The 14,947-nt window shown below is 43.8% G+C and overlaps 1 protein-coding gene across 1 annotated transcript in view; it reads right to left on the bottom strand.

The window, feature by feature from the left end:
* Nucleotides 1–1,198: 1,198 nt before the first annotated feature.
* The window catches only part of LOC124795372 (probable cytochrome P450 301a1, mitochondrial), a 338,959-nt gene continuing 325,210 nt past the window's right edge, over nucleotides 1,199–14,947 (bottom strand). Inside the window, exons 9-12 of the mRNA XM_047259378.1 lie at nucleotides 11,316–11,488; nucleotides 6,835–6,916; nucleotides 3,908–4,114; nucleotides 1,199–1,557 (exon numbers count right to left, since the gene is read on the bottom strand). Coding sequence (XP_047115334.1) covers nucleotides 1,441–1,557; nucleotides 3,908–4,114; nucleotides 6,835–6,916; nucleotides 11,316–11,488 — 579 coding nt within the window. The 3' untranslated portion in view covers nucleotides 1,199–1,440. The remainder of the gene's footprint in view (nucleotides 1,558–3,907; nucleotides 4,115–6,834; nucleotides 6,917–11,315; nucleotides 11,489–14,947) is intronic.

Here is a 14,947-nt window from a genome sequence, read left to right on the forward strand (position 1 = left end):
CTGCTACAGAGCACCATGTTCAACAATATGCCCTGGTTGGTCTGAAACTTCAGCATTGTGCTCTGTCGTGAGTTATGGCACAGATCGCTACCTAACTTGCTTTACAAACTCCAAATTCGACATTGTGTAATGAGGCGTTGGCGTCCTAAACCTTGTTGTCAATCACAGTTACACCATCATGCTACCATTTTCCATAAATATTCAAGGTAGAAGCATGCAAACAGCCCTCTCTCAAAGTCATTTACGTCAGTAGACTTCCTCATTTGTGGCACGGATTGTTGCTACAATGACTGTCCACTGGTCTCTAGAATGATTCGCCATTCTACTTACGAAGTGTTCTTACTGCGTCATGTGCCAACATACCCAGGTGGCATACAAACTAGCAGCGAGCTGTGGTCATGAAGGTAATGCTTTGTCTTGTCAGTGTTTGCGTATAGTCATAAAAAAAATAAAAATTGCTTGTCAATAATTTTATCAGGTTATGAGCTGGATTACACCATCAGCCTATATTATGGCCGTAGACAACATTCCTGACTTTATCTGAAAATGCAAAAAACACAGCTTCAGGATCCAAATTTCAAATAAGATTTTACCAACACGGACCACAAAATACTTTCTAGTACACTCGACACAGCAGTCTTACGAGTGAAATTGATCGGATTGACACTTTCTTTAGCCGGCCGGTGTGGCCGAGCGGCTCTAGGCGCTTCAGTCAACCGCGCGACCGCTACGACCGCAAGTTCGAATCCTGCCTCGGGCATGGTTGTGTGTGATGTCCTTAGTTTAGTTTGGTTTAAATACTTCTAGGGGACTGATGACCTAAGATGTTAAGTTCCATAGCTCAGCCGTACGAGTGAAATTGATGGGATTGACATTTTCTTTAGCCGGCCAGTGTGGCCGAGCGGTTCTAGGCACTTCAGTCTAGAACCGCGCGGCCGCTACGGTCGCAGGTTCGAATCCTGCCTCGGGCATGGATGTGTGTGATGTCCTTAGTTTAGTTTAAGTACTTCTAGAGGACTGATGACCTAAGATGTTAAGTTCCATAGTGCTCAGAGCCATTCGAACCATTTGACACTTTTTTTGGTCAGAATCTTTTAACATGGGTTATGATATCGTCTTTAACCTGTGGTAATGTGGAAAAGTTACAAGAATATAAATGTTACTAGAATGACAAAACCTTCAATAATCTGAAAATAACTTTTTATACAAAATCACCAAAGTGATAACATTTATTAAAAGTGAAAAGCAGATTAGTTACATTTCCTGACTTCGTGATACGTATATAATTGTAAAACAACTGGTAAATACAGTGCGGCACTATTACAGTGAATACGGCTGCACAGCGTTAATGCCAGTCCACGCTCAGATCTGGAAGCACTGGCTTGGCCGCACAGTAGCTGCGCTCCTTGTGACGAAGCAGCAGTAGTCAGAGGCGTGGCGTCACACCTCACGCTCCCTTTCGGTGACCTTGAGGGTGAGTGGTGCCACGGGGCCGTGGAGGACCGTAGTCCTCCAACGCATCTCGCCGTCGAACTCCAGCCGGAAGCGGCGCACCACCTGGTGCCACAGGCAAACAAACAAAATTCCCAATGAAATTAGACATCGAGCAGACAAACCGTCAGAGTGCAGCCAACATGCAGAATTCCTGAATTTCTTTTCAGGTTAAGACTATGTATCTGGCTCAGACTCGAACACAGTAACATGGCCTATGATTTTATCCTTAATGGATAGGTATCGAGCTTTTACAGTCGGAGTTGGAACGTCTGCTCTAGTACCTATTTAAAATGCAAAAAAAACAATATACGTCTGACGCAAGTTTTTTTACAGTGTAAATGGGTGGTTGAGCTGACGTTTCAACATTTACAGTAACATGACTTAAGGCTGTGAGGGCGGTTCGTGCACCGTATCTGGATAGCTGTCGTTTGCCGCGGTATGTGACATTTGCAGTTTGGCCTCCAGTTCGGCACACAGATTTAATCTCTCAGAGAGTTTCAAAACAGCACATACTGGACTGAAGGGCTAAAGATACAGCCATCCACTCAACACAAATGTGTACATAATGAAGCACTTGTAGACACAGCGAGCATGTCCTCTGAATCACATATGACTCGGATCCTTACTAACAAGGGAAACAACACAGTCGGAACTCTGCACGTTGAAAGAAGGGAAAGGAGACGTTGATTGATAGGACACACTCCGTGACATCATGTAATCACCAAATTAATACTGGAGGGAAGTGTGTGTGCGGGCGGGGGGGGGGGGGGGGGGGGGAGGCGTAAAAATTGTAGAGGGAGACCAAGAGATGAATATACACTACTGACCATTAAAATTGCTACACCAAGAAGAAATGCAGATGATAAACGGATATTCATTGGACAAATATATTATACTAGAACTGACATGTGATTACATTTTTCATGCAATTTGGGTGCATAGATCCTGAGAAATCAGTACCCAGAACAACTACCCTGGCCGTAATAACGGCCTTGGTACGCCTGGGCATTGAGTCAAACAGAGCTTGGATGGCGTGTACAGGTACAGCTGCCCGTGCAGCTTCAACACGATTCCACAGTTCATCAAGAGTAGTGACTGGCGTATTGTGACGAGCCAGTTGCTCGGCCACCATTGACCAGACGCTTTCAATTGGTGAGAGATCTGGAGAATGTGCTGGTCAGTTCAGCAGTCAAACATTTTCTGTATCCAGAAAGGCCCGTACAGGACCTGCAAGATGCGGTAGTGCATTATCCTGCTGAAATGTAGGGTTGCGCAGGGATCGAATTAAGGATAGAGCCACGGGTCGTAACACATCTGAAATGTAACGTCCACTGTTCAAAGTGTCGTCAATGCGAACAAGAGGTGACCGAGACGTGTAACCAATGTGACCCCATACCATCACGCAGGGTGATACCAGTATGGCGATGACGAATACACGCTTCCAATGTGCGTTCACCGCGATGTCGCCAAACACGGGTACGACATCATGATGCTGTAAACAGAACCTGGATTCATCCGAAGAAACGACGTTTTGCCATTCGTGCACCCAGGTTCGTCGTTGAGCACACCATCGCAGGCGCTCCTGCCTGTGATGCAGCTTCAAGGGTAACCGCAGCCACGGTCTCCGAGCTGATAGTCCATGCTGCTGCAAACGTCGTCGAACTGTTGGTGCAGATGGTTTTTGTCTTGCAAACGTAGCCATGTGTTGACTCAGGGATCGAGACGTGGCTGCACGATCCGTTACAGCCATGCGGATAAGATGCCTTTCATGTCGACTGCTAGTGATACGAGGCCGTTGGGATCCAGCACGGCGTTCCGTATTACCTTTTTCAACCCACCGATTCCATATTCTGCTAACAGTCATTGGATATCGACCAACGCGAGCAGCAATGTCTTGATACGATAAACCGCAATCGCGATAGGCTACAATCCGATCTTTATGAAAGTCGGAAACGTGATGGTACGCATTTCTCCTCCTTACACGAGGCATCACAACAACGTTTCACCAGGCAACGCCGGTCAACTGCTGTTTGTGTATGAGAAATCGGTTGGAAACTTTCCTGATGTGTGCACGTTGTAGGTGTCGCCACCGGCGCCAACCTTGTACGAATGCTCTGAAAAGCTAATCATTTGCATATCACAGCATCTTCTTCCTGTCGGTTAAATTTCGCGTCTGTAGCACGTCATCTTCGTGGTGTAGCAATTTTAATGGGCAGTAGTGTAGTAACCAGATTAAGAAGGATGTAGGCCGCAGTAGTTACTCCGGGATGAAGAAGCTTGCACAGGGTGGAGAGCTGCATCAAACCAGTCTTTGGACTGAAGACGGCAACAACAAAAACTTGTAAACTATAATTCCGTAAGCCACAAACGCTAAATAAATGTGGTGTACTCTTTCTGGCAGCTGCGGACTTACCCTGGCCAGCAGAGTGTAGATCTCGGTTTCGGCGAATCTGCGACCGATGCAAGTCCTCGGCCCGAAGCCGAAGGGCATGAAGGCGAAGGGATGGGCCGTCTGGGAAGACTCCCCGCCCTTCAGCCACCTCTCCGGCAGGAAGTCAGAGGGCCGCGAGAAGTGCTCCTCCGAGTTAGCCAGCACCACGTTCGCCATCGACAAGTCAACCTGTCCACAAAAACATCGCCTGAGATTGAAATTTCCCCCATTGTTGCATACTGGCGTTTTGAAAGTTTTCCTAAACTATACTTATCTTATGACTGACGAATGAACATAGCTCTAGACATATTGCATTCTTACTCTTAGGAGTAACATAGGCTGCGCTTAACATTTCTGTGAATCTGTGTCTGTGTGCTACACCGTCTTGCTCTCCACCTGAGATCCGCCCTTCCTAAAAGCGCATCCAGATTCACCTCAGTAGCTTCACCGCCTGATGTAGCCTTCAAAATTCCTCGGAATCAATCTTAAAGAAGTTAAGAAACGAGCTGGTGTTTTACAGTATCTATTCTAAAAGCTCCAGAAGGTGCATCTTGATTCAAAAATATTGTGTTACTACATTCAAGTATGCTACAGCTCCCATTTCACTTTAGCAAAACAGCTGTAGTTTTATAATTGAAATAGGAAGTATTACAACATGGGACATTTCGACACGCTCTAGCATCACGCCTGGAGTGAACAGATGCATTTTTTTTGCTGTTCGCAATTTAATTTTGGAAACAATATCTTATATAGCATCAAAATTAATTCATAGTAATGTTTTTCAAACTCTTAGCATTCAGACAGTAATTTAAGTTTTGGTGATTCGGAAGGTATAGTTTGTTTTGCAAGGAATTTTTATTTGGTAGGAAAACTTGATATTCAAAATAGCATTGTACCGTTTGCTATACAAGTTTTGCCCCAAGATCTTGTTAGACCGTTGAGCTATACTAATTTAAAGCTTTAAGTTCTCTGATCTTAGAAATGTGTTATATTTTAACCAGCATGCAATAACTTGGAATTTCCTTTGACTTAAAGAAAAATGTAATAATGAATACCGTTATACCGTTTAAATTTCGTGGCAGTGCAGTAGGACTTAAGTGCTACGTATTTATAAAGATACATGAGTTACTGAGAGGTCCAAAGAAATATATTTTGTTTATACTATGTTATTAACTAAAATTACGTTTGTATGAACTATAGAAAATGAGGTTATTTAAATAATTTTTCCTGTTCTGGCATAAGTGCGCTCCAAGTTACATGTAGATGAAACCGTGAAAGAAATAGAAAGAAAGCTGTTATACGTTGTTGTTAGTAGTAGAGTGTGATGTTGGTTATGTAATTGGTGCGTAAGCTTCTGAAAATTGAATAACATTAGCCGTCATTTGCTGAAGCTTCATAAAAGCGTTTGTGATTGTGCAAAGTAATCGTGTGTCAGTAAATTAACACCTCTGTATGAACAACTATTTCAGCGTGTTAAGTGTGGACCTTTATCCACCAGTGTGTTCGCTATTGGTGAAAAGCCAGTAAAAACCAAACGTTATTGAACATTGACATTATTATTTACAAAAACCTTTATCGTACACTGGTAAACTGAAATGATGGAAGTGTAGTATTAAGTAAGCAGGAGAAATTAGAAATTGTAAGATGATAAACTACGGAGCTAAGTAAGGTGATTGCATATCAACCAACTTATTCTCAGAAGTTTTGCGTGAAATTTTCAGACTATATAACTGCCAACACGACGAAGGGGTAGACGTTAATGGAACGTATGTGAACCGCTTTGTTTGGTGACGATATTCTACTGTTTGCCTTCAATGAAGATAAACTTCAACGTCAAATGGAACAAAATAATAGATGAAGTTTGACACTGCACTCGGAAATCAGTTACAATGTCACTAAACATATGAATAACCAACAAATCCATAAGAACATAGACTTAACTAACGACGAAATAATAATACCAGTTGATGAACTTTTTATTCATTTTTTATTTTTATTATGGGCAGTTGAAGACAATGTGGAGATCGACAGGAAAGAAATTAACAGAAGAGTACGTTATAAGTTTTTGTTGCTAATTATAAACACAAAATTGAGAAAGTCTTACGGTAGTAATTCATTTTTCAACCGGTTTTCTGTTTACAAGGTCATAATCAGACTGTTGTACCTTCGTCCCGACGGAAGAATCACGTAACGTTATAAGTAACGTGTTTACAGGCGTTGGAAGAGAAGGATTGGCTGGACAGAGAAGTGAATAACGGGAAAAGGGGACTGGAGTGTTTTTGATATATTCAGTAGAGATTTGGAAATAAAGCAGTTACAATCAGTGTGTAACAGTTTTTACTTATGTCAGATATGAACTTTTAGTGTAGGTACCATTGAAAAACTGCATGTTTTTATGCGAGTAACGGAGAGATGGATCTTGGGAGTTAGTAGGAGAAACGTGGAAACGAACAAATGGATCAGGGGACAGACTGCGGTGGGAGATGTAATTTTAACTGTTATGAAATCGAAATGAAAGTGGCCGAGAGATATAGCTGTGCTGTGGATGGGTGGCACATGGACCAAGAAAGCTCTTTCGAGGATTCCAAGACATAAGAAAAGACCAATAGCGTGACGTGGTGGAAGACAGGCAGACGGCATCAGAAAATACTACACAGCAATTCGGATGAGTGTGTTGCTGAAGAACGTAATGGATGGAAAAGTCCACAAGAGGGCTCCGACCCACAGTGTTAACAGTCTGTTAACTGACGACGAACGAGTACGACTGAAATAAAAATGTAGGGTATGCAAGAGGCAAATTAAGGAAATAACAGAAAATGATGTAAAGGTACTGCAGGTAACAGAATCTGTCGCTGGCCACGAGCTGCAGCAGGAGCCGCAGCTTGTTTCTAGAGCCACTGGCCACTCACCCCCTTTGGGACGCGGTAGTTGCTGAGCACCAGGTTGTCCGCGACCACCTGACGACTGCCGCCCAGAGCCACTGGCCGCAGTCTGCCAACATAACAACACGCATACACTACTACCAACTGTAACCACTCCTCCACAAAACGTTTACAAATGCGAGTCCTATTCCTTGGCATATAATGTTAGACAACTACAAGTAATTACAACCACTGCATTTCAGGAAATACGCCACGGTGTGATGAATTTGATGATTCGGGAGAACAGAAACCAGCATGTGATGCAGAAAAAATTTCCGCTACCAGTCACAGTAAAAGATCATTTATTCGTAACACGACCGGTTTCTGGCTTGTGTCCATCCTCAGGCGTTTACACATCCATGTACACGTTTATATTGCTGGAGATCACTGTTAATGAATACAATAAAAAATATTTAATTATTTGCTGGTGACTAAACAGATACAAGTGGAACATTTGTAAGTGGCAAGGCATCATTTGTCGAAAATGTATCTGTACTTACACAAAGATGAAGTACACTTATTATAATTATGCTGTGGTGACAGTTTTTCAACTCAGTTGCACATTTGTTACCACTTTCATGCCCATGCTTTCTAAAATTCAGCTCAATATTTCACTACTGTGTCGTGAACTCGTGATATACAGGGCGGTCCATTGATAGTGACCGGGCCAAATATCTCACGAAATAAGCATCAAACGAAAAAACTACGAAGAACGAAACTCGTCTAGCTTGAAGGGGGAAACCAGATGGCGCTATGGTTGGCCCGCTAGATGACGCTGCCATAGGTCAAACGGAAATCAATTGCGTTTTTTTAAATGTTGTTGTTGTTGTGGTCTTCAGTCCTGAGACTGGTTTGATGCAGCTCTCCATGCTACTCTATTCTGTGCAAGCCTCTTCATCTCCCAGTATCTACTGCAGCCTACATCCTTCTGAATCTGCTTAGTGTATTCATCTCTTGGTCTCCCTATACGATTTTTACCCTCCACACTGCCCTCCAGTACTAAACTGGTGATCCCTTGATGCCTCAGAGCATGTCCTACCAACCGATCCCTTCTTCTAGTCAAGTTGTGCCACAAACTCCTCTTTTCCCCAATTCTATTCAATACCTCGCCGTTAGTTATGTGATAGACCCGTCCAATCTTCAGCATTCTTCTGTAGCACCACATTTCGAAAGCTTCTATTCTCTTCTTGTCCAAACTATTTATCGTCCATGTTTCATCTTCCATACATGGTTACATTCCATACAAATACTTTCAGAAACGACTTCCTGACACTTAAATCTAACGGAGAATGTCACAAAAATGGCACATGTGCGGCACAGGTATATGCCCAGCGGTACCCTAATAGACGTCATCCGACGCGCGACAGGCCGATTGTCTCCACGAACGCGGATCCGGAGCAGAGACAGGAAGCAGCAGAGGTAGCTCTTCTGGCGCCCGCCGCTATAAATCCTCATGCAGGTATTCGTGAAATGGAGAGACAGATGGGAATCCCTCAAACAAGCGTGAGGCGTATTTTGCACAGGCATAGATACCACCCGTATCACGTGACGCTAAATCAAGGCCTCCCTGGGGATGACGTTCACAATTGCCTGGAATACTGTCAGTGAGTTCTGTGGCAAGGCCACGATTTTAAGAGTAAAGGCACTGGTTACCGACGAGGCCACGTTTACAAACGATGGGAACGTCAGCTGACAGAATATGCACTACAAGTCACCAGAAAACCCACACTAGATTCGCCGGGTTGAACATTAACGCCAGTGGAATGTCAATGTATGGTGTGGATTTGTAGGATACCACATCAATCGCCCATATTTCATTGACGGCACTCTTTAACGGGCGACAGTACGAGCTGTTCCTGCTATGTACCTTACTTGCATTGATGGAAGACCTACCCCTTCATTTGCATAAAATTATGTGGTATCAACATGAAGGATGCCCTGCGCATAATGCCATGGTGGCACGACAGCCGCTAAACCAACAATTCCCACATCGCTGGATTGGATGGCGCAGTCGCATTCAGGGATTTCCAGTACTGGAAACATGTGAGAGATGTGATGTGAAAGCCCTTATTACTGCTGCTTGCGCTGCAATAACATTACAAACACAGAGAGCCGAGAGTGGGACCGTGATGGAGCGCGCACAGCAGTGTTGCCAAGTAATCGGTGATCTCTTAGAACATCCGTTGTAGCACTTTGGCTGTGAAACGTGTGATTACACACCGGCATACATTTTGTGCATTATGGAGAAGATGTATGTTCGTTTTTCTGGCACTACTGTACGTTTATGTATACGTTGCACCATCTGCAGTGGTTCAATAGTGTCGCAGTCATTAAAGATGTTCAGTGACATGTGATGTACATGGAACGTACCATTGTGTAAGTGATGTACAACAACGTACAAATAGCATGTATCCCTCTGGGCGATCCTTCGACAGCTATTAATTTTGTTTAAACTGGTCGGAGGTTATCGGCATTTCGTCACCATTATGTCCATTGTAGTACTGTCGAAAAGTTCAATAAAGCATGTACGAATAAACCGTGTCCTTGTTTTCATTATGGGTGACTGGACATCAGCATGTTTCCCAGGCCACGTACTAACAGTGCACACAGCAATATGTAAGCACAGCGTTTGTCGCATCGCAGTACGTCAATCACGTCGCGATTACGAGGAACGCGCGGATCACACTTGTATCAAGGGAAGTGCAGTAGCGGCGCATTTTGTTCATTTCACATGTGAACATCGCGTTGCAATTTCTCAAAAAAAAAAAAAAAAAAAAAAAGCATTTCCATATTATTTCGAATATCTCATAGTGTTTACTTTAGTGAGCCCCTGCCGTACATTCATGCCCCTGAAAGCCGTTTGTGGTTCCAGACATAATGGCGATGAAAATTTTGGATGGGAACCCTGGTAGACTGACAGCTACATAATGTGTTAATTATAAACTAAATTCGAGTTACAAACTATTGTTTTTGTTGCATAGTCCTCTCAATGATTTTTCTCATACTCAGCCAAATCAATCGTTAATCTGAGAAACTTATCTACGACACAATCTATAAATTCTAACGTTTCACAGTTTTTATAGTTACTATATACCAGTAGCATAGTGATATTTGTGTATTTATCTAATGAAACAGACCAAGGCACTGATCTGAATTGATTAGGATTTTGAGGTTCCTAAATGACACTATACTGTAATTGCACTTCGATTTACTTATATCGTTGAGAGAATAAATACATAAATTGAATTGATGTAGCAACCAGTGTAAACAATAAATAAGATACGGGACAGGTTGTTTAGCATTTCTGCAGTTACAGTGCAACATTAATCACTGCTCAGTGGAGTTTATTAGCTGAGACCATAGATACACATGGACTGCCACATCGCTCCCATCTCTGCTGTTCTGAGCTTAGAAAGCACAAGTAAGTGAAATAACACTGAATCATTGTCGTTACGTGTTATGCCAAGTATCTTCTATCAGTGTCTCCAGACCAATCCCCATTGTCCAGACGCACTACAAGCTGCTTGAAAATACATTTACTCCGTAACTCTGTGCTTGGGGTGTACAGAATAAATTCTGCTAATTTCTGCCATGAAAATTAAGAAGGTTATTCAAAATGATGGACCAGTTTAATTAATTTTCATGTCAGGAAATGTAAATAGCATATGAATAATTTTTGCACTGTTGGGAAGAAAAGTATTCGAAGTATCGGTTAACACTGCTAGGGCACAGACAGATGCTTAAAAAACTACTCCTACAGTGCTCACGCCATTAGACAGCTTGTCAACGTCAGTTGTAAGATGGCTATGATGGAGCATAAGGCTTAATGGGTTCCTGAGTTCGAAAGAAGTATGTCGGAAATTTCAGTGCAGACGACACTTCATCTCCCATTCGGCCACCTAGCAGGTAAGCAGACAGGTGTTGATTTAATTAGGATGTCTCTACAAAAGACGAAGAACGAGCCGACCACGTTAGTCTGTCAATTTTGGTTAGAACTTAGATGTTTGCCGTGCAGCAGGTTCAAAAAATGGCTCTGATCACTATGGGACTCAGATCATCAGTCCCTAGAACTTAGAACTACTTAAACATAACGAACCTAAGGACATCACACACATCCAAGCCCGAGGCAGGATTCGAAACTGCGACCGTAGTGGTCGAACGGTTCCAGACTGTAGCGGCTAGAACCGCTCGGCCACCCCGGCCGGCCGTGCAGCAGGTAAGGGACACATTGTACACTTATAATCCGTTTTGTAAATTTTGGAACTCTCTTTTTCCATCTTTATGCAGATTATTCATGTCCAATTTATATTTCATGAAACAGAAATTAATTAAAACGGGTTCATATTTTTAAATATGAATTTCCTGTCTCTCTCTCTCTCTCTCTCTCTCTCTCTCTGTGTGTGTGTGTGTGTGTGTGTGTGTGTGTGTACACAAATTACCGACACAGATAACTTGTCCCAACTGCTCACCTCATCGACTCCTTGACGCAAGCTTTGAGATACTTGCAGGCCTCCATCTTGTCGGCTGTGAGCGGCTGAGAGGCGGAGTCCGGCAGCTGCGCCCTCAGCTCCTGGTACAGCTTCTCCTGGACCCTCTGGTTTTTGCTCAGGAAGTACAGCGCCGTAGCAGCAGAGTTCGCCGTCTGAAAACGTCGTCACTCCCTCAACGAATATCTACTCACATGTCCACTCTGGCTCTCTGCTAACACTGAGCTATTCAACACAACACACAGTAGACGCAGAATTATTTGTCATGAGACAGGCAATATCGATTTTAGCAGTGGTCACACAGTTCAAAAAAGCAACTTAAGAAATTAAAGTTACATACACACTGCACAATCAGAATAATGAGACCTCCTGCCGAAAGCTTGAATAACCACATTTTACACTGCAGACTGCTGTGAGAGGTACGGGAAGAGAGTGAATGATGTTCTGGAAGGCACCAACAGGGATGTGGAGCCATAACGACGCTAATGTCATGGCCAGCTGCACTAGGTTTCTCGGTTGAGGATTCATCGCGTTAACAGCTCGCGAGGTGACCCCCCGGCTTCTCGATTCGGTTTAAGTCCGAGGAGTTTGGGGTCAGGAGAGTGTAGTAAGCTGATCCCGGTGCTCTTTAAACCGTGCACTGTGAGCTGTGTGACATGTTGCATTGTCCTGCTAGTAGATGCCATCGTGTCGAGGAAAAACAAACTGCATATGGGGGTATACATGATACCCAAGGATAGGCGCATAGTTGTGTTATCCAATGTGCCTTCCAGAACGACGTGATCACCCAGGGAATGCCACGAAAACATTCCCAAGACTGTAAGTATCCCCCCTCTGGCATGTGCCCTTCCAACGATTGTTGCAGAATGTTTACTTTTAGAAGTTTCATGCTGTGCATGCAAACGGCCATGTGTTCGATGGCGCATAAAACATGAATTATCAGTAAAGGCCACATGTAGCCAGTCAGTGGATATGTAGTAGTGGTCCTGGCCTGCAAATTCCCACCTTTGTCACTGGTGAATAGCAGTCAGAATGGGTGCCAGAACCAGGCGCCTGCTGTGGAGGCCCCTAAGCAGCAACATTCACAGAATTGTGTTTCACGATACAATGTTAGTAGCCCCTTGGTTCACGTGGGCGGTCAGTTGCTCAAACGTCTATTCACCTGGTCACATCTCCAGAGCTGTTGTTCACCCCTGTCATGTACGGCCCCTGGCACACCACAGTTGCGTCGGCGCCAGTTTCCGAGAGCACCATTTTTCCAAGCACGGTATACTTTAACCAGACCGACATGTGAACAGTTTACAAACTTAGTCGTTTTGGAAATGCTTCCACCCTTGGCCCGAAAGCCAATGATTATGCCCATTTGGACGTCGGAGATATATAAGGTGACCATCTCTACGATATTTCTCGGATTTTCGCATATAACAGTTTCTTTTACCCTTCCGGTTTCCTTATCGACCGCTTGTTTCTCACGTATATTTCTTCACTTATCGCTGTTATAAGTATTAATCCTGTGGAGCATTATCGATAGTTCAGATTCCATGACCGACAGCTCTCGAAAAGATTCCATATAATAATCAATACCATTGCCTACATGTAGTCTTTCTTCCAGTCGTGCTTCTGTGGAAAGAAGACAGTTTGGCTCCAGGGGATGTGAGGAGTGGAAAAAGAATATCGTAGCCTGCATGTATAGAGGAATCATGACAGGGCGAATGTTTACTTGTTTCTCGGTCAGTACTGGCAACCCACAGAAGCGCTTGCCTCGTACCAATCAACAACTAAGAGGAAAAGTTGCAGAGTTCTGGAGCATGTGTAAATAATTACTTGTAGGGAGTAGTAGAACAACAGGGGTGTCACCCCACACTCCATCGTTGCCAGATGTATCCAAGATTGGAGCAATGGCGTCATCCAAGATAGCGGCCTGTAGACTTGGCAACAGCACATGACGTAATCCAAGATGGCGGCCGTGACAGCTGGTGATGCGTGTACCGTTATCCAAGATGGCGGGAAAGTGTCACCCCCCAACTGGCGGAAAGTTTGAATTTTGGCGGTAAATTGAATTATTTACTTCCATGGGCCACCTGGCAGTGCCCTGTCCTCTGTTTCCGACTTTTTTGCATGATGGTGTGTCATCATCTTGGAAAATGGGCAGAAATTTCGAATTTAGGAGGGAATTTTGCTCTAAGAGCTTACTCCTGCAGCTGAGGGGAGTTAGTATGGTGTTGTCCCCACTAGAGACTGCTTATTATGTCATTCAATTCGAATATAATTTGTTTAAATTTGTATAAATTTGTTTAAATTTGCTCTAATTTGTTTAAATTCATTATCTACCTACAGCAGTATTGGCTTAGTCTGGTGTTACCTCCACAAAAGGCTGAGATATCAGTGCTTGTTGAGCTGTCAGTGTAGAAATGGTTCAAATGGCTCTGAGCACTATGGGTCTCAACTGCTGAGGTCATTAGTCCCCTAGAACTTAGAACTAGTTAAACCTAACTAACCTAAAGACATCACAAACATCCATGCCCGAGGCAGGATTCGAACCTGCATTTGTAGCGGTCTTGCGGTTCCAGACTGCAGCGCCTTTAACCGCACGGCCACTTTGGCCGGCGTCAGTGTAGAAGGAGCATGTGTGCTATCAAAAAGCTACTGGTGTCTGACTGGGAGGAGTTTAACAGCCATGTTACCTGCAAGCATACAGCTGAGGACTGCACCCATAGCCTCCTACATGAAGAATGGAAGCGAGCATTTATGTTTGAACAGATGAAGAAGAAGAATACAGTCATGCACATAAATGCTTTGGATTAAACATGCATAATGCATGGAAACATCTCTCTCAGCTCCCACCCCACAAGACCCAACTGCCTCTTATCCAGCAGACCAAACAACTGAGCCAGATCGCGAGTTCGCCGCTAGGGGGGCCACGATAGGTCACCTGATCATGCAGTTCAGTCAGGCAAGGGGCCGCCGATGGATCGCCCTGCACGGCGTGTGTTTTGACATTTGCAGAGCACGTATCGCTGGCCACCATCCCCTCTCAGTCAGCCAGGCGTCTGACTGCGCTGCTATCTGTAAGAGCAAAACATTCGTCCGCTGCCAGTCCCGCCGGCGCACAGTGGGCCAGAATCTTAAAAAGGTGGCCAAAAAGGAAAAACAGAAGTTTAAAGATGGAGATTTTGGACTATCAGGTTGGCAGCAGCAATGCTGGGACAACTGAATGCCGGCTGTGTGGACGACCAGATGTTCATTCGTTCGATAATATCTCAGGTCAAATGCGGCAGTTCATTGTTAGCGTGCGCGCAGCTGGCCAGGCTACAAAAACAGTCGTGTTGTTGAAGGACGTTATTTATGTTTTGTACAAGTGAAACCAATACTTTCAATATGGAATGTATTCCAGGAGGTATGTATTAGTGAAAAAACACTTACATCACTATTAAATCATCAATTATGCACGTTTACATTTCAATTAACGTACTACAGGGAAATGAATGACAAAATCGTAAAATGCGCTTAACAATAGAGATAAGTTACGAATTCCACGACATTCCGCTTTCTTTTGCGCTGTGTACGCAAGTATATACTATTACCTTTGTAAATTAAGCTTCAAATCCTGCGAC

Source organism: Schistocerca piceifrons, chromosome 4 (genome assembly GCF_021461385.2).
Source record: "Schistocerca piceifrons isolate TAMUIC-IGC-003096 chromosome 4, iqSchPice1.1, whole genome shotgun sequence".
Lineage (NCBI taxonomy): Eukaryota > Metazoa > Arthropoda > Insecta > Orthoptera > Acrididae > Schistocerca > Schistocerca piceifrons.